Source organism: Wolffia australiana, chromosome 1 (genome assembly GCF_029677425.1).
Source record: "Wolffia australiana isolate 7733 chromosome 1, ASM2967742v1".
In the NCBI taxonomy this organism is placed as follows: Eukaryota; Viridiplantae; Streptophyta; class Magnoliopsida; order Alismatales; family Araceae; genus Wolffia; species Wolffia australiana.
Window position 1 is genome coordinate 9180943 of NC_135835.1, and position 18880 is coordinate 9199822.

The 18880-nt window shown below is 33.3% G+C and overlaps 1 protein-coding gene and 1 non-coding gene across 2 annotated transcripts; both read right to left on the reverse strand.

Annotated features, from left to right (window-relative positions):
* Positions 1-4046: 4046 nt before the first annotated feature.
* LOC144714084 (small nucleolar RNA snoR103) lies at positions 4047-4153 on the reverse strand. Its single transcript, XR_013584244.1, has one exon. It is a non-coding gene; the product is annotated as a small nucleolar RNA snoR103 (small nucleolar RNA).
* A 2905-nt stretch (positions 4154-7058) lies between these two features.
* Positions 7059-9638, reverse strand: LOC144705199 (gamma-glutamylcyclotransferase 2-2-like). Its single transcript, XM_078577778.1, has 9 exons — positions 9395-9638; positions 8782-8899; positions 8630-8706; positions 8451-8507; positions 8314-8370; positions 8173-8213; positions 8004-8075; positions 7828-7907; positions 7059-7390 (listed from the first exon to the last, which is right to left on the reverse strand). Exons 2-9 carry the CDS (start codon positions 8888-8890, stop codon positions 7221-7223), a joined length of 663 nt encoding a protein of 220 aa, XP_078433904.1. The 5' UTR covers positions 8891-8899; positions 9395-9638; the 3' UTR covers positions 7059-7220.
* Between the last annotated feature and the right edge of the window lie 9242 nt (positions 9639-18880).

Consider the following 18880-nt stretch of genomic DNA (forward strand, 5'->3'; position numbering starts at 1 on the left):
ACAGGGTAATCTCTATTGGAATTTTCAAGCTATGTTGTTTAAGGATGATGTCATTGGAATATGAACTCACCCAAGCTATCGCACGTACCATACCTGGATTATCTTGTGTGGTTCAAGTGTCATTTGGTAACTCCCTTGTGCATACCACTTATAATTGCATACTTGGCCTATTAAACTTCTTCCTTTTGGTTCAATTTTCTTTATTTTATCCTCAAAAGTTTGCATAAAATGTCTTAATTTTTTATAAAAAATGGAAGACATTAAAATAGTATTATAAAAATGGGCAAAAGTATTCACTCATACGTAATAATTTTACTTAATTTATCTACAAAATGATAGGGGAATTTTAAGATTAATGCTCATAAATGATTTAAATAGATATGAAGAATCAATATCAAAATATTCATTATTTATTATCATATAAATCAGTTATTATATGCATGCTGGTACAAATAAATCCCCAATAAAACCTACCAAAATATGAATGTATATCGTACTCTTCGAACTAACTGGTGGCTTTGTGGTGTTACATATGGATGCCGCTTAATAAACTAATTTTTGGACTTTCTAGATTACTTGAACAAGTTTCCAGAGTTCTATGTCAGAAACAATTTATCTTTCCATACTATAATAATAAATGTCCACGATTCAAGAGGGAGGAGCATTGAGATACAAAGTCTTACAAAGAACTTGAGGTTGACAATGCGAAAATATAGAGTATCCAAAACCTCCTCCAAGATAAAATGAGAGAACTTAGGGGATTTTGAGGATTATAGTGGGAAATTAATTAAATATATCAAAAAAAGACTTAATGTCTTTCATCATAACTCAAAGGAAAGATTATAATTTGTTTTATGAAGAACTGATCCATAATTTTCTTGCATTGAGGAAATAAAAATTTGAGGTATCCCACCTCTAAGGTCCTAATGCTAATTTTTATTCCAAAATCATATATGATGCCTAATAATATTCAAGGTGTAATGTACGTGGGAAATGTTTAGAATAAATAAAATATTTGTTTACTATGCAAATAACACCCAAGATAATACTTAGCTCCACCAAATGAGGATAGGAAAGGAGTTTCTGGCCTTAGCCCTATAAAATGTCAGGTCCTAAAACTTCAGCATAGTCATGTTACCGATGACCAGCCCTCAACTGACGTAATGAGGGGATTATTTTACTTATATCTGAAGTAATTTTCCCATGAGTTGAGTTACACATTGAATAAGCCCTAAAATACATTTAATGTTTATGTTGGAATAAAAATCTGAAAAAAAACACATTATTTAATGATTACCCCCAAAATAGTTTGATACATAAAAGTTCACTATAGAAAGGAAATGAAAAATCAGTGCTAGAGTATGTCACCTTGAGATTGAATTTCCAATAGAAGTTCGATATAAGTTCCTTGATGACAATTAGTTTCAATAGCATTAAGGCTCCTTTACTGTTTCAATTATGATAACTACTTCAACTCTGTATTTTTCCGTAGTATTATACATTTTAAAGAGAGATAAATTAACATGTGATGTCAAGATTTATTTGGCATGAACCAGTTATGTATCACTTAGGGGTTTGACCAACTGATAAGATGTTTTCTTGACGAGGAGAAAAGCATAAGCACAAAATGTAGCATTCCTCAAAATGTGGGGGGAGTATTTTTGAGAAGATTTTTGTATACATTTTTTTCAATGTGATGTATATTACAAACCAAAAATCTAGAAGTATCAGTAATTTATTTTCCAATTATCATATTAAAATATGCCATAATATATAAAAATAATGAAATTTCTTCAAATCCTTTTAAAAAAATTCCTAAGACTTTTAAAGTATCATTTTTCCTTGAATGCATTCCCTTCGTGATTGATTGTCTCAAGGTTGGTAGAATCCATTCCCAATTGGTATATTAGCTGCCATTTTTTGGTTTAATTAATTTATGGTTATACTTTTTCAATGTATCTATACCTTTTCCATGAATAATGATGTTTTAACATATCCATTGTAGGTTTATATTGAAAATGTTAAAATATAATTTAAAAATATTTTTCAGGATTTTGAAAAGTTTTGATCCTTGTGGTAAGGATTAGTCTCTGATTTTTTCGTGTGCTTAATGGGACAAAATGAATTCGTATAAAACACTCTTTAGCGTGTCCTTTATAAGTTTTGAGAAACCTTTACACTTATAATTTGAGTTATAACATAATGTATTAAATATCAGTGAAGTAATGTAAAAATGTGTCTAGTAAGCCAATCAAACATCTCACAACTCATTCAATATTATTTGACACGATATATTAATATAATACAATGTAATCGATGTAACTAAGTAAACTGTGCTGAGATCCTAATGTGGAGATCACTAATCTAAACGGTTGTTCTAAATATCCCAATTTGAAGCATACTTGAGAAGAACAATATACATATAAAATATCATTATATAGCCCCACATATATGATATTTTATACCTGATTCCCCATCCATTAATTAAGGTTAATGACATATAATGGGTGATTTTTAGGGAAATAATTTTCTATATTAATCCAAACAGATTCCTGAACGTTATTTTATTTAGCAATCAATAAGGTAGATTCATGTCTCTATTGTATGAGTGGACCTTAAACTTAAGTCATTGAAGACACCATATGACATATGAGTCTCTACCTAAAATATTAAAATCAGTCTTTAGCTTAGATGTAGCAAACCATTCCAGGCAGATGTTTTAAAGCTTCGTTGCAACTGCCAAGAGAATTCTCTTTGGTCAAGTCAATCACATCCTCAAAACCCAACAAGAAGTATAAAACATATCTTGAGCAATCAAACTAAATGATTCAATTAAATGAACTCGAAGACATGGAAATTAGTAAGGGAGTTTCAAAACTAGATTGCCTAATTAAAATTTCTTAAAAGCGTATGTCTAATAATAATTTGTAAGTTAGACATGAAATTAAGGAGAGTAATTGTTGTCAAAGTTCATGGCGACGTGAAGGAAGAACTTAGATATGGCAAAAAAATCTTAAATAAAATTATTTTGTCTAAGATAATTTTATCTGAGATTTATAAAATCGTAGCCAAAAAATCTTAGATATGGCAAAAATGGTTTCCTAACCATACTACATGTACTTGATTATAAAAAATTTTAATTTATATCTCAATGATAATTTTGTAGCATGTTACAGTTAAATGATAAAATGTTTTCAAACTGCGTTTACCTTATTCAATATTCATTAAATAAAATATGAATTTGATATACTATCTTACTTAAAATATTTACAGTAGTGGAAGTTTATACAGTATACCTTAATAGTACTTGATTTCATATTGAAGTCATGAATTAAAAAGACATAGCCGGATACATTTATTAAAGTCATGAATGATTATTGGCATAGCAAGAGAAAGACAAAATAGGTTGGGATGAGTGGAGGTACACATAGATCATTCAAAGTCTTTGGATATGTCAATTTCAACATTGAAAAGGGAATTTGTAGAGAGAGGCGTGATGGCTAAACAACACTTCTAAGAGCAAAAGACCAGTCATGTTGTTATTCACCGAACAGTAGGAAGAACGGGATTAAAGAACGAGCCAGTCATTAGCCACTACACTGTAAACTTCATTAAAGTTATGTTTGATGTTAGGGAACATGAATTACAGCATGTAATTTCAGAGACAAGAATAATTCCAAGCTCTACAGAACGATAAGAAGAACTATTTAATCGTGATTCATTTCCTCCATAGCTTTTCACGTTTTGGTTGTGGGAAATTCTTGTTTCAGGAACATACTTCTAACAGAAAAAGCCCATTGTCGATCAAAATCTGGGACTTCAGAGCCAAAAAATTACTTACAAAAAAGAATCTCGATAAACTGACTCAGTAAAGTCATGCTCATATCAGGCATTGTTCAGCGAAATTAGCAATTCTATAATCCATAAAAATTCAAGGGAACGACCTTACTTTGAATGTGGGACACTTTCTTTCCTTAGAATCAAGAGAGTTTGGACCAAACTCGTGTGGTCCTTCCGACCCTTAACGATTCACCAGATCGAATGATCAATGTAGAAAGGTTCTCTGCGAAGATCCAGAACTCACAGGATACTCGCCTAAAAGCCTCCCCCATCAATTTCTGTCCATATTTACAACAGGGGGCATTTCTTCCAAGCCCTACCAAGAATTAGGACATTCCAAGTTCCCCCAAAATCGCGCGCAGAAACGATTTGAAATTCTAAGACTCAAACTCTTGAATCTTGATCGATGGGCATAGTAATAAGAGCTCAAATAATGATCAGGAAAACATCGACCTAGTAGAGAACAACAAGGAAATGCAACCAAATAAAACACATCTTTGGTATTGTCAGAACCCTAGTTATAGAACTTTTTTTTCCTAGGATTTGCACTAGGCCCAGGACACGTCATCCGGCGGCAGGAGCCTATCGAACAGAAGACGGACTCCTGTCCATCTCGTCAGTCAACATTGTTGAACTAAGAGGGGGTGAATTAGTTCCACTTCTTTTTTATTTATATGAATTCCTTGTTTAACTCTCTCTCTCTTACTTCACTCAAAGGACAATAAATTTTTTACCCTGCTTCGGGGCACTAATGTGCCCTTACTACAGCCGCGCCTCACGCGAGGAGTCCCCCTGACTCCACTAATCACTTTGGCAAATGCAAAGTGAGAAAAACTGTTCACGATGTACAATCGCTTGCACTGATCTCAAGTAATCACACACTAAAACACTTGCTCCGTGCCGACGTCTCCCTCGACCTCAATCGAGTGCCTTCTCAGCTTCCAGCTGAGTTCTGAGCCTCCCCCTCAGTCCACTCTGTGCTGAAAAAGTTCTAACGTCTCTAGCCACCTTCCCGTGTCCAAGTGGATGTGATCTTCCTCCCTTTAGTGCACTTCCCAGAAAGGTAATATAATGACAATATCTTTGTTGACCCTAGGTCAACTTTTCTCCTAACCCTATTTTTCTTCTGAATTCTATTTTCCTAATTTCAAGTCACAAACAGTGTATCAAATGTCAATCAATGTCAACTACCAATAGATATAATCAAATGCAGTCAAAATCTAAAATAATATCAACTGGTAGTAAATCTTCTCAATTATGATAAGATAGTCCGATCAGATCAATTGATGTTTACTAATATCAGAAATACTCTAAGTAGACAATCAGTTCAATCAAAATTAAAAGATCAATTGTCTCAACTCAAATCAAATGTGATTAACAGATATCAATTCAAATAAAACAATTATAGTAAATCTGATCGAATGTGATTTAGCAGATATCAATTCAAATCAAACAGTTATATCAATTCTGATCCAATGTAATTAGATGATATCAATTTAAATCAAACACTTATATAAAATCTGATCAAATGTAATAAAGATTTATAAATTCAAATCAAACAGTTATATCAAGTCTGATCAAATATATATAGAGGAGATATCAAATGTCTTTGAAGATCTAAATTAATATATTCAAGAAATTGATTTGGATAGTTATTTAGATTTCATACAATCCAAAATTCAAATTCAAATTCAAATTTAAAAGATGAATGGATATATTTCGAGTTGAATTTGTTATATGTGAAGAACACTGAATTTCAAGAAATTTATTTAAAAACAATCAGACTTAGGGCACCTCAAATTATTCCAATATTTTGAAATCAAATTGAAAACTGATTTGAATTATTCAATGAATTCAAATCGACTTAAAACTGTTAATAGATTCAAGAATCAAGAAGTCAAAGAAAGTTTGTTATATGATTTCAAATAATAGCAAACTTCAAAAACGAATTGAATTTTATATCAATTAATTATGTTGTAAAAGAGATTTAATCTTTAATCTATATAAATCAAGATTTCAATTAGATTTTAGATTTGATTTCACATATCAAGAAACCGAAATCAATTTATTATTTAGATTTCAGAAAATCCAAAATCAAAATTGATTTTTCAAATTACGAATGCTTAAATTTTGATTTGAGATCTAACTTCTGATAAACAATCAATTTCAAGAACCTTCAAATCAAGAACCTTCAAACAATGAATTTCAAAAATCAAGAAATCAAATAAAGTTTGTTATATGATTTCAAATAATAGCAAATTTCAAAATTGAATTGAATTTTATATCAATTAATGTAAAAGCGATTGAATCTTTAGTCTATATCAATCAAGATTTCAGTTAGATTTTAGATTTGATTTCACAAAATCAAGAAAACCGAAAAAAAAATTGTTATTCAGATTTCATAAAATCCAAGATCAAAATCGATTTTTCAAATTATGAATGGTTAAATTTCGATTTGAGATTCTAAGTTCTAAAAATCAATGAATTTCAAGAACCTTCAAATCAATTTCAAAAATCAAGAAGTCAAAGAAAGTTTGTTATATGATTTCTTGAATCAATAAAATATGGAACAATCTAACCAGGGATTTCTTCAAGAATCAGAATTCCCAAACATGCAGATGATGAGATTCACCAGCCTTGAATTTCTTCACAGACAGCCACAACTTTCAAGAACTAATCAGTTGAGGGGAGAGATCGCAGCTTTTCCAAAAAGAGAGAGAGAGCGGGAGCTCCAAAAGTTAAGAGAAATCAATTCAAATGGCTATTTATAGCCTTCAACCCTTATTGGGCCCAATTTCCGTTGTCTTATTGGGCTTCTACCTTAATTAGAAAATTGTTATCCCTAATATACTCCATCACATATTTATCTATTTAATACATAAATGTCTATATATTACTACTATATTCAACTACTTAATTAATTTCACTTAATATCTATTATATTAAATCATGAAAATCCTTTTCCTAACAAACATGTCATCCATCGTCATAGAAGGATTGTCCGGCACAATTTTTTCGTAGACAATTCTACAGTTCAAAGATGTGGCCCGGAACGGCTTCTCGTCTCAAGACGAAAAAATGACGGATGATGAATGGAGACAATGGGATGTAAAAAGCGTCCATCTTTTTCAGTTTCTGAAAAAAAACGAGTGATGGATGGGGACGAAACGGTTGACAATAGGTGGCTGTCCTCCAGTTCACTATCAGTGAAAAAAATGTAAGAATCAAATACTGGATTTGCCTCTAGATTCTCATCGTTGCCTGTTGAATACATCCGTTACATGCAGTAGTACACTGGCCAGATTGCACCAGTGAGGGGGTAAAGACAATTAAGGAAATAACAAAGAAATGCCGGAGGTGTTAGATCCTAAATTGCTACGTCATCGAGAGTCCATGACGGCGGCAGTCTCCGCTATTGGAGACAGGCAGGACGCCGCCGGGAGGTGGGCCCGCAGCGCCATCTGAACGCCCAGCACCTTCATCTCTTGCATTGCCGCCATAACCCGTCTCACCTCCTTCGCCAGCTCAATCACCTCCTCCTCTTCATGCCCTGCTCACAACCGCCACTTCAGATGTTACCACAGTGTCTAGACACGATGACGGATGACGGGACTACACAGTATTTCTGTCTGTGGAATTGAAATTGGAGTAAGAATTGCGCCTCATAGCATCGCCAACCGTCATCCATCGATGATACATGTACGACGGCTGCAACGATGACGGTCAATGTCATGTATGATGTTGATAGATGACATAGACGGCTTCCACAATGATGACAACGACAGAGGGTCAAGGACGGGCGATGACGACAAGTTTCGTTGGAAGAGACATAGACATAGACATCTTTTGATGACATAGACATAGGCACAAGGTTTTCATCACCAGTCAGGATGGACTGATGATGGTGTTGGACGGAATGGATGATGGATCGTCCACCGACCACAATTTTCCACATGTTGACCCATGAGTTGACTGTGGGAGGCTTACCAATGGCGAAAAGTGCCTTCTGCAAAGAGAAGAGATAGTCCCTGCTGTTGCCACAGGGTCCGCTAGCTGTGGCAATCTGCCTGGAAATGCACAGCCAAAGAAAGAAGCCGAGTTAATCAGAGGAGATGGAGAGACAAAGGGAATAGAGAGAAAGAGAATAATGGGGGTCAACGGACCTTGCCATCTCTTCCACAGGAGCTGGGCCGAGGTAATATTTGTTGACTTCTTTGTCTGGTGTCGAAATAAACCTGAGATGAAGAAAATAATTGAAATACTTCATCAAGGAAACGCTATGTACGATATTAACTGCTGGAGTTGAGAACATTTCCAAAGAGGATCGCTTACACTATGACGTCAGTGACAGCCGGCTTCAGAGGGTTTTCCTCCTAAACAAAAATTTATAAGAAGCTCAGACTCAGTACTTCAGCATGACTAAATCATTAATTTTTGAAAATGATTGCAGAGACTGCATTTTCTTTAGCTTACCGAGTAAAAGTCAACGTGGGCCTTCAGGTCGTACTCGCATTCTCTTTTCTCGAGGTACTACAGGAAGAAAACAAGAGTTAGTCCAAATTAAAGTCCTAAAATTCTACTGCTATACGTGCCATGGCATGTATACCCACCTTCATTGCATCTCTCTCCTTCTCTGACCCACCTTTAATGCAGTATGCGACACCCCACTGGCAAAGGAAATTAAATCCATCTTTAGAAAATAATATTAGTAAAATCAAGGTTTTATCATTATACCCACATACGCTTCATTAAAATTACAAACTAAAAATAATGAAGCGTATGTACTCACACAGATTGATCCTTCACTGCGTTCCAAGTTTAATGTTCTTGCTGGATTCTCCGGTGTACCCCTGTGATCTATGCAAGCTAAAAAAACCCCGTAGATAGATAAGATTAGGCAATCAATTGCGAGAACATAGCTCAACTGAACGGTTTTCTTACCAACAGTAAAAGCTCGTTTATGATCCTTGATGAATCCGATGACGCTCTCGTCAAATTCAAAGCCAGGATTCCATACCAAGGAGCCGTATCCAAATACCCACAGAACCATGGCTGGTTCCTGAAGTCAGGAGGTAAATGAAGAATATATCAAATCTGGTTAGTCTTTTAGATATAAATACAGTCCCAGAAGAAATGCATCGATAAAAATGTGCTCTGGATGTGTTGAATAAATACGTTTCCGGTCATGGATTCGAATAATAGATAGTTTATGCTGACTTTTGCTATCGAGGGACGGAGTCATGAAAACATCGGCATATCTGCAGGTAAAACATAACACAAAGGCCCTTTTAAATTGATCTCCGGCCCTAAACTCAGACGATCTTTCCGCTCCATCCGATCTTTCTATCAAGAAAGAAATGTATTCGCCCCGAGAGACAAAAAATTAAATAAATATCCAAACGAAATAAAGATACAGAATAGAGGAATTCCCAAAGTAACAGCGGCCCTGAATGAAGCCGCAAGATCGAAATGCAAGCCCACCGACAAACTAAAATGAATTGAGATTGGGGATCAAGAATTTCCAACCGCTCAACATATCAGAGCATCATCTCACCTTTAAATCCGGAAGAGATCCAAGATAGCAGAAGCCCGATCCTCCAAAGCACAGGGAGAATCACCGCGCCACTCTCGAATCGAAAGGACTCAAGAGAATTCAGAAACCGCGAGAAGGCTACGCAGCAATCGACCGGACGAACGAGAAAGAGAGCAGCTCCACCGGTCCAAGCGGAGTCGCCTCCTCCTCCCTCCTCCGTTGTTACCTACCGACTGTTCGATGGCCGTCGCAGTAGCGCTATCGAAACGACGAAGGCAAATCCTTTTATAGGCAAGAGGCACGAGCGCGGGGCGTTACGAGATCCCCAAAATACCCCTCTGTCCACGTCCAAACTGGTCGGTCATGCGGATACGCCCCTAATTACCGAAACTACCCTTTTCGCTCGGGTTGCCACGTCAGCATGCCATCCAGCAGCGGATTGGTGGACGACAATGTCTGAGTGACGTGGACTTTCTCTCCGTTCAGATCCAGTCGTCGGAGATTCCAAGGGAAGATCCAACGGCCCTGGACAGCCTAATCCACACCAGTCAAAAACCCTTGACGGGAAGTCGACGTGTCCCACAAAAAGGGTCCGGATACAATGTATGTGGATTGTGGACCCCCCCCCCCACCCCACCCCAAAAATCTCGTCTTCCTTAACGGGGAACATGCAACCGGCGCAGCGACCTCCGTAACGGACCAGGTTCATTGCATCTGGTCGTATTAGCGGACAAGAACCTGCTTTAGTATCTACGCGGTCAACTCTTTCAATTCCTCGGTCCTACCCTTGAAAAGGACTGCTATTGAAACTATTTATCGTACATTTAATAAAATAAAAAAATATCCCTTAAACTTACCACTTATGGAAATGATATAAATAAACGGTGCTGCTGTTGTCAATAAATTAGGTTGCTGTTGCTTGCTCCATGACAATAATAGTCAAAGAAGTTGACCACTGCCATTTAATATTCCAATGTCAAAGGTCAAAGGTCGAATCATCATCTGTTTCATTCAAATTTGCCATCCATCATCGTCCAGAGTGATGGATGGATGACTGAACGGATTATCTTTAGTCATCCATCATTAGTCATCCGTCACCGACGACGGATGACTGATGAGGAAAACAATGAACTGAATGCCAAGGATGACTGATAACATGCATCTTGCACGTGCATTTATTTCATCCTTCACTATGCCTAATGCTTAATTCTCATGATTATGATGCATGCTATCATTATTTTATGATTTTTTCACCATTACCATATCATTCTACTAAGTCATAACTTCTATGTGGATTCAAGGTTCATTATATCTTTTACTCATCTTTGACCTTTCTCAAGGTAAACCATTTTAAATTTACCAGATTTATTGAGTTTTGTTCATCATGACTTTAGTGGATGAACAAGGAAGCAAGAGGGGAAAGAGAAGATTAGAAGAATCAAAGTTGTCCTGTAAACTCATTATTTTTCTGTCGAATTATATATTTCAGGTGGGAAGAATTTAAAGATGCTTCAGAAACCCTTGATCGATTGAGCGTGTAGTCGTATCTCTTTGATGAAGACTAGAGTGATTTGAATTGCTGATTTGGTGATGCCCGTCTTGGTGAAAAAATCTCATCAAAATTCATCAATAAAAGATGGAGAATCATCACCAACATATCTGAATACTCCAAAAGCGAAGGATAAAGTGATTAAGAAGCTTTGAACTTGATTTAAGGCCTAATATGTGGAGGCTCTAGGCTGGAAGATGTAATATTTTTTATTTTGATTTAGAATGAGCTAAAATTACAATTAGATTAGAAAAATAGAGTTTTTTTTATTGAATCCTGACTGTTTTTCCTCAATTTTGGCACAATTTTTTTGCGATAACTTTGGACACAAGTTTCTCACATGTTACTCAACTGAGTCTCACTATTTTGATGGCATTACATGTGTCTTTGAGTCATCTTTCCATTAATATACTAGTATCAATTCTATGGAGTTTGGACCCCAAAATCTTTGTTTGACCACTGCATCCTCATGTGAAGTCATGATTTTTGGATGTTGAATTGCGAGATCCACATCTCCGTACTTGAATCTCTAAATTGTATCATATTTTATATCTTTGAAATCATTTTTTCATCAGCTTTCCATCCATAATCCATCAGTGACATCAATTGCATGGTCAGTTTCTTGAGTTTGACCTCATGTCATTAATCAGACACTCTCTCTCCATCTCTCTTGTTTTCCCTCTCTTGAGAAAGAGTGAAAGAGTGATGAAAATGAGAAGCCCTTGAATTTGTATATATCAGAGGTCTCTGTTTATATATCAGAGGGTATGATATATAATCTCACTTACGAAACACGAATTAAAGCCCTTAAATTTGAGATTATCACCATCATGATGGTATTGTAGGATAAGTGAGAAGCACGTTAACTGGCCGACTTGTTGTATGCCACTATTGAACCAACAAGTAAATATTGGGAGCATGGTAGTTCAATTAGATCCGCGACCACTTGCAATAGGACATGGTTCCCATTATGGTGCTTTCAATGTTGAAAGTTAGGGTTTTTTGGCCATGATCAATGATATGCACATTATTTGTGGAGTAAAACTAAAATGGTACTGTAATAGACCTTTAAAACTTAAAAAAAGTGATATAAACACCTTTATTGCAACCTGATACACTTTGGGTTCCTTGAATGAGTCATCACAAACCATAAAAGTATCCAATCTTTACACATATCGATGCAGTCCTTGCCACATTGAAACTCTTTTTTTCTACAAGATCCATGCCACCATTACTCCAAGAAGATCTCCTTATCTGGGTAATGGCATATAGAAATACTGGTATAGGCATATTTTGGTTGGTACTCCCTTTTATACTTGATTTTTTATAAATATTTTATTTTATTTATATCCTCTAACATCTTATCAAACATATGTGTGTGACCCTCTTGCAGCTTTGACGATCCCTTCTAGGGACATACAACATGCTAAATGCAAGCCAAATGCCTGGTCTTCCAAACTGACACGTCCAAATATTCCTAAAAGTAATAAATATATCCCATTAAAATATATATTTTAAAATAATAAAGTTATTTCGGCATAAACTAAATGATTTTTTTAATATATGAGCAATATATAAGAAACCATAATGACATTAGGGAAATTCCATATTTATGATTCCAATCACGCATGAAATTTATATTTTCCCATATTAAGAAAAATATGAAGATGCTTGAATTATGTAAGTACTGATTAATTAAATGGTTAAAGCCATTATTTCAATAACTCACAAGGATAAAAATATCATTGATGGCAAGTAAATATATGTTATCAGTTCGTGAATAATATGGCACATAAGCTAACAAGCTCTAACATTACTAATCATGTAGCCATATTTTGCCACTTAAATCCTATAATAAATCTATAAATTCAAATCGTCTATAAAATTATTGTATTGAATATTCAAATATTAATTTACTTCATATTAAAATAGAACTCAACTCTTTGAAGTATTCACGAATATTTTGACTGTGATTTTATGTGCTTATTTTTGTTTTAATGATATTTGATACATTTTATTAAGATGGAATATAATTCAAATAATTCTATTTTTTAAATAAATATTTTTTTATCATGAAATATCATCATGTTGTGTGTCAAGTTATAAAACTATATCCAAATATGAATCTTCATCAAGATATCAGGTTTGTCGACTATGGTAAGGATATGGGATGAATGATGAATTAAGATATATAAAAATAATTTTGTGTCTATTATAAAATAATAAAGTATTATTTATAGATAATTTTTATATACATGTGCTCACTGGTCTTCTATAGAAATTAGAGTTTAAGTTGGTTAAGTAATTTCGCTACAGAGTGTTATAATCATTTGAAGGGATTAAATATATAAAAAAAGTGATTTATTTTTTAATAAACCTGATACACCTTAGTATTTTATTAATTACTCACCATATTATTAAAATTTTAATTCCCTAAAATATAATTTAAAACAACTCAAAATTTTATTAGAGCATCGTTCCATTTTTTATTAAAATGATATCATACTGCTCTTTATTATACTTCAGTCTTTTAAATATTGATAATTTATCATATTTTCTAATGAATATATATATTTACATGAAAAAAAATCAAGTTTTATTTTCCATTGTAGCTTCAAGAGAAAAATTTGCACACATTCAAATGTGCACCAAATTGTGCTAATGTTGACCACTAATGAAATTTAAAAGTTGTAAAAAAAAATAAAGGTCAATAGAATCAGGTCAATAGGTGTCAAAATTATTTTTTAAATTAGAATTATATATAAATATAAATATTATAAATAAATTTAATTTTTTCTGTCATTTATGCTGCTTTGTGATCAACTATGATTTCCATCCTACCAATCGAAAACTTGAAATTATTTTCTTGTTAAAATCCCTATATCTAAATAAAGAAATAAATGAAATTCAGGAATTCAGGTTGACTAGAAAAATATAAGAAACTGATCTATTTTGGAAACCAATCTATCGTGAAAAAAGTACAAGTAGTGAATGGAATGCCAACAACGATATAACATTATCAGAAATTTTAAAATGTTTTATCAGGTCATGTATTTACATCAAATTTTTAGCTAATATATATATATATATATATATGTATATATATTCATTTTAAAAAATAGCGTATATATATCCAAAACTATAATTAAATGTAGCAGTGATAAACTATTAAAAAAATTATGCTTATGTTCTCCAGTCAAAAATCATTTTCTTTGGATTTTTACCATCTCTCACTAAATATGAACTTCCTAGTGATTTGATACAAGATCCATGGGTTAACTAATACATTTATTTTATTTATGAATTTTGAGGATAAATAATGCCCTCATATCACAATAAATACAAATAAATAATTTTATAATGTCAATTTCATTGATTCTAAATACATATTATCCAAATTTTCTCAATTTCTTGTGAATTCTTATTCATTCCATTTTTCCCCCAATCACTATTAAAGACAGAAATTTAATTCGAGCATTTGATGCTTCTTATACAATTAATATATTTTATCATATATATAAATCTCACCCTCCTCCGTAAGAGTAATATCCTTCAAAATAAAATATTAATCATAGATATCTCCAAAAAATTTAATTCAAGAAACCAAATATAAAATGATTTTTTTGAGGAAAATATCTCTATCAAGCTTCTCAATATTTTCCATCATTAATGACCTAAAATTCATTCAAATGATCATTGAGAATCTCAAACGCATATATTTTTATCTCCTTCAGGTCTATTATATTGTTTAGTTGTGTCTCAATTTTATACTGGGGAGAAAAAAATTCAGTCATATTTCTAGTTTATTGTCTAAATTTTTTGTCTTCTTAAAAGGTAATCATTAAATGTGATGAAAATGATAAGGTATTATTATCACATTTCTTGAAAAATGTTTTGGGATTTGATCGACAATCCAAACTGATTAATGCAGCAGAAAAAAAACAAGTGGAAATGAGCCCTTTGAAAGGAACACGTTGATATAATTACATTTCACACAACCAAGTCCATAAAAGATTAATTATCTAAAAGTGCTTCCTCAAATCACATAATTATCTTATCTCTAGATGTTTCTACACTTCCTTATTTGTCAAGATTCCTTGTCTTCTTGAACAATGCTTCAGGAGATCGGTGAAGATAATCTCACCATTCCACTCTTTCAGAGATGGCAAGGGATCTCAATAAGAAACAAGAAGAATAAAGGAGAGTCCTTGGGAAACTTACCTAGATGTCTTCTTTAAGGTGGATTTTATCCATTTATTTTACATAAAACCCCTTACATTTGAAACATGTTTTCCATCATCGAATAAAACCTATGTCTGTGACCCATGTGTCAGTATATGTAATGGATTCATAAGCCTAATTAATCTTTATTGATGAACATGATTATTAGCTATATCCGACATGTAGGTTAACTTTGTTGATCCATTCAACCTTTCATGGAAATTTTTTGTCATCAGTTACCTTCTATACATAATTCCTCATTATGTGAGACTCCTCTAATTAATTATGATCAATTATCCTATTTAGGACTCATGCATTGGGAATTCATTTTAGAAATCTTTCTCTGATATTTCACTACCTTGGTCAAAGGCTTAAAAATCATCTTCCTTAAGATCATTTCAAATATTCAATCATCTGAATTTTTTTCTGATTTCAAATTTCTTATTATCTCATTTTCAAAATTTACATCCTCTGAATTTATTTTCTGCTTTCATATTTAAATTATATTTACAGTTTCGTATTCTGATTTCAAAAATCTATATTTTAAATTGGTTGATCCTGATTTCAAACATCTCTCTTCTGAATTTCTTAAAATTCTAATTTTTGATATATTAAATTGTTTGATGTCAGTTTACTTAATTTTATTAATAATTGAATTGGATTCGAGATAAATTAGGAGTTACTGTATGAAAGGTATCTGCAGAGATCTGATTTCAAGAGCTAAAATTTCAGGTGTAGATTCAAAATGACGTAAAGTGTCAATTTTGAGCATTTAATTTTCATCATATTCATCCATCATATGAATGTTATATAGGTTCGTCATATAAACTCATTCGCAGAGTCATACATACACATTTAGAATCATCTTTATATTAAATACATTCAAGGTCAGATAAGCCAGAAGTCAAAGAGATCAGAAAGAGAATCAAAGTCAACTTCAGAAAGTCAAAATCAAGTTATTCATTTGGGAGAATTTATATGAAGATATCTTATTTGAAGTTTAGCTTAAATTTTAATCTTCATTTATATTGTATGTGTATTAAGTTTAGGGATAGTTAGGACCGCTCCCATAACACTCTAGATAGACTATGGGTGAGTCATGATTACCTGTGAGGGTAAGGGGTGGAATCTTGGGGAGTTGGTGCTTGACTGAGGTTTATTCTAGTGGGTTGAACAGATAGGTCTGTGGATCTGGGATGTGGTTCAAGGACTTTAGACAGGCAAGTTAGTCCAGAGGGAGTTGGAAGCAGCGAGACAAGCTCTAAGAGTCATTCTGGAGATGGGACAAATCAGGATGTACCAGAGAACGTCAGCAAAGTGAGGTCACTAATTGAGAGCATGAGTGGATCAGATCATAAGTTTGTGTGGGAATTGTGACCTGACCAACCTGGCCAGTTAGTAATTTCTAAGGGTGGTCTAATTAGGTGAGGAGAGAATCTAAGGGGACTGTTTCCTCCTAGGACTGGGGCACGGGGTTCAAGTGACAGGAGAAAATGTGGGAATAATAAATATATATATATATATATATATAATTAGATAAATAATTAAATAAAAGTAAAAGAAACTAATTCACCCCTCCCTCTTAGTTATTTCAATATCCACTACGTAGTTTCAAATCTCTGTTGTGATTTTTTGTAAAACTCTTCTGAGCTTTAAACTAAAAATAATTCAGATTCATCTATGTTTTATTTTTAAATAGCTTTAAAAATATTACATGATTTCTTCATAAAATCAAATTCTAACCTTTTATTGTCTACATTATTGATTTCAAAATTTCTTGATGATTCTCAACAGTTCTGAATCCAGATTTTATCTGGAATTTTATACAACATTAAAAAACTAAAATTTCAAAGGTTTAAATTAAATTTTATACATATTTGATATCAAAATTTTTTCCTGGATTTCTACGTATTATAATTTAAAATGCCCTTTTGAAGACTTACATATTGGAAAAAAAATTCCATAATATTTGTCAATACAATTTAAGCTTTGATATCTCTGTTTCTAATATTCATTTCCAAAACCATTTCTGTAATATTTATGAATTCAAATTCTTGATATTTATATTCCATATTGAAAGCTCTTTCAATAGAATTGTTTCTTAAAATTTCAAACTATTACCTATATTTCTGCAATTTCTGGTGGAATTGAGATATCTGAACTGTAACAAATATTCACAAAATTAAATTTATATAAATTTTACTATCCATAATTTAAAAATATTTGAAGCCTGCAATTTGATGAAGCTGAACTATCCCAACTATAAGAGATATTTGAAATTATATCTGTCGAAATTGAATTATCTACAGTTTGAGGAATATTTGATGACCTCTATTTGCGGAAACTGAGCAATCCTTAAATTTTGAAACACCTTACCATCATCAGATACTTTTATCTTAAAATTTCATCATTTAACTACTGTTAGAATAAAATTTGAAACATTAGGGAGAATGTTAGGAGAGGTGTAGCAAAGGACTATAGACCTGAAATTTTAGGTTGAAGAACTGAGGTCGGGAAGACATATCTAGAAGAGGATTGGAGATGTAGGATGTTTAGAGACGTGGTGACATCATGAAGTGAGCAAGGAGCATTTAGGGAAGGAATTGAATATGTCTCTATCTGAACTATTTTCTGGATAGTGTTGTGAGGCAGGAGTATGAAGTGCACAGTCTGTATCTATAACTTTAGAGTTTAGCTTTGGCTAAAGATTTCTCATAGTAATATTGACTCCGTATGCCTGGATTATGGAACCCAGTAGTTTGTTCCCCAAACTGGATAAGTGATTTCTCATACCAAGCAGAGTGGAGAGGGTTAATCCATAATTTAGAAAAATCCATAATTTAGAAAACTAATAGATATATTTGAAAACAACAATTGAATCCCCTGTCTTATTTTTTTCACCATCATTTTCTTCAATAGGGATGGATTTTGATAGGCAAACCATCATTTGCTTCTTTACACTTTTATGCCTTTTAGAATCCTTATCTTATCGTAGAAAGATCCTAGAAATTCAAAATGGCTTAATATCCTTAGATCCAATTTTTTTGTTGTCTGATTTTGGTGTTCTATATTAGAATTTGAGTAATCAATTTTTACAGGTGTATAGTCTACCCTATAAATGAAAAGTATTATCCTTTGACATATTGGATGTTCAAACCCTTCAAAATTACTTCATTCAAGTTATGAATAAAGTATTGGAGTAATTTCAAAATATTTCTGTTAAAAAGTCCTGTGGTCAGGAACATAAGTTCTGTTGGATGATGTAGGAGTGATTTTTCTTAAATATTTATTGTTTGACCAACATCATTAAAACATCATAAACCAAGTAAAGCATTTTTTGACAGAAGGCTGTTACGGCCATTATATAAATGCACATTTAATCTGTAAAATGAGGGAAACTTCATCTGGATAATTTGTGCCAATTAACTTTGAGTTCTCATGAGAAGCAATCCACCCACCATCTCTACACTCCAAACTTTTTGGGAAGGACCCTAGTTGCCTTCATCAGTTTGTGGAACCGAAGCAACTTTGTCAAGAGCACTCCAAGATTTTACTTTAAGCTGGATAGCAGCCTCCTCTACGTCCATCTCTTGGAAAGGCCAACAAAAAACAATGTACTTTTGCATCATGTGAAGTGAGGTGCAAAGACGAATTTTGGGACAAAAAAAATCATCCTGTCCGGGGACAACGACGAATTCTGGGACGAAAATTCGTCCGGGGGACCACCGGACGGGACG

Bases quoted from the DNA above. Each gene is read 5' to 3' on its own strand.
- LOC144705199 (XM_078577778.1), bottom strand. From the start codon at position 8,890: ATGGTTCTGTGGGTATTTGGATACGGCTCCTTGGTATGGAATCCTGGC. The intron at 8,508-8,629 runs GTGAGTACATAC...TTCCTTTGCCAG, and splicing joins GCAGTGAAGGATCAATCTGT to TGGGGTGTCGCATACTGCAT. The intron at 8,214-8,313 runs GTAAGCTAAAGA...ATTTTTGTTTAG, and splicing joins CCCACGTTGACTTTTACTCG to GAGGAAAACCCTCTGAAGCC.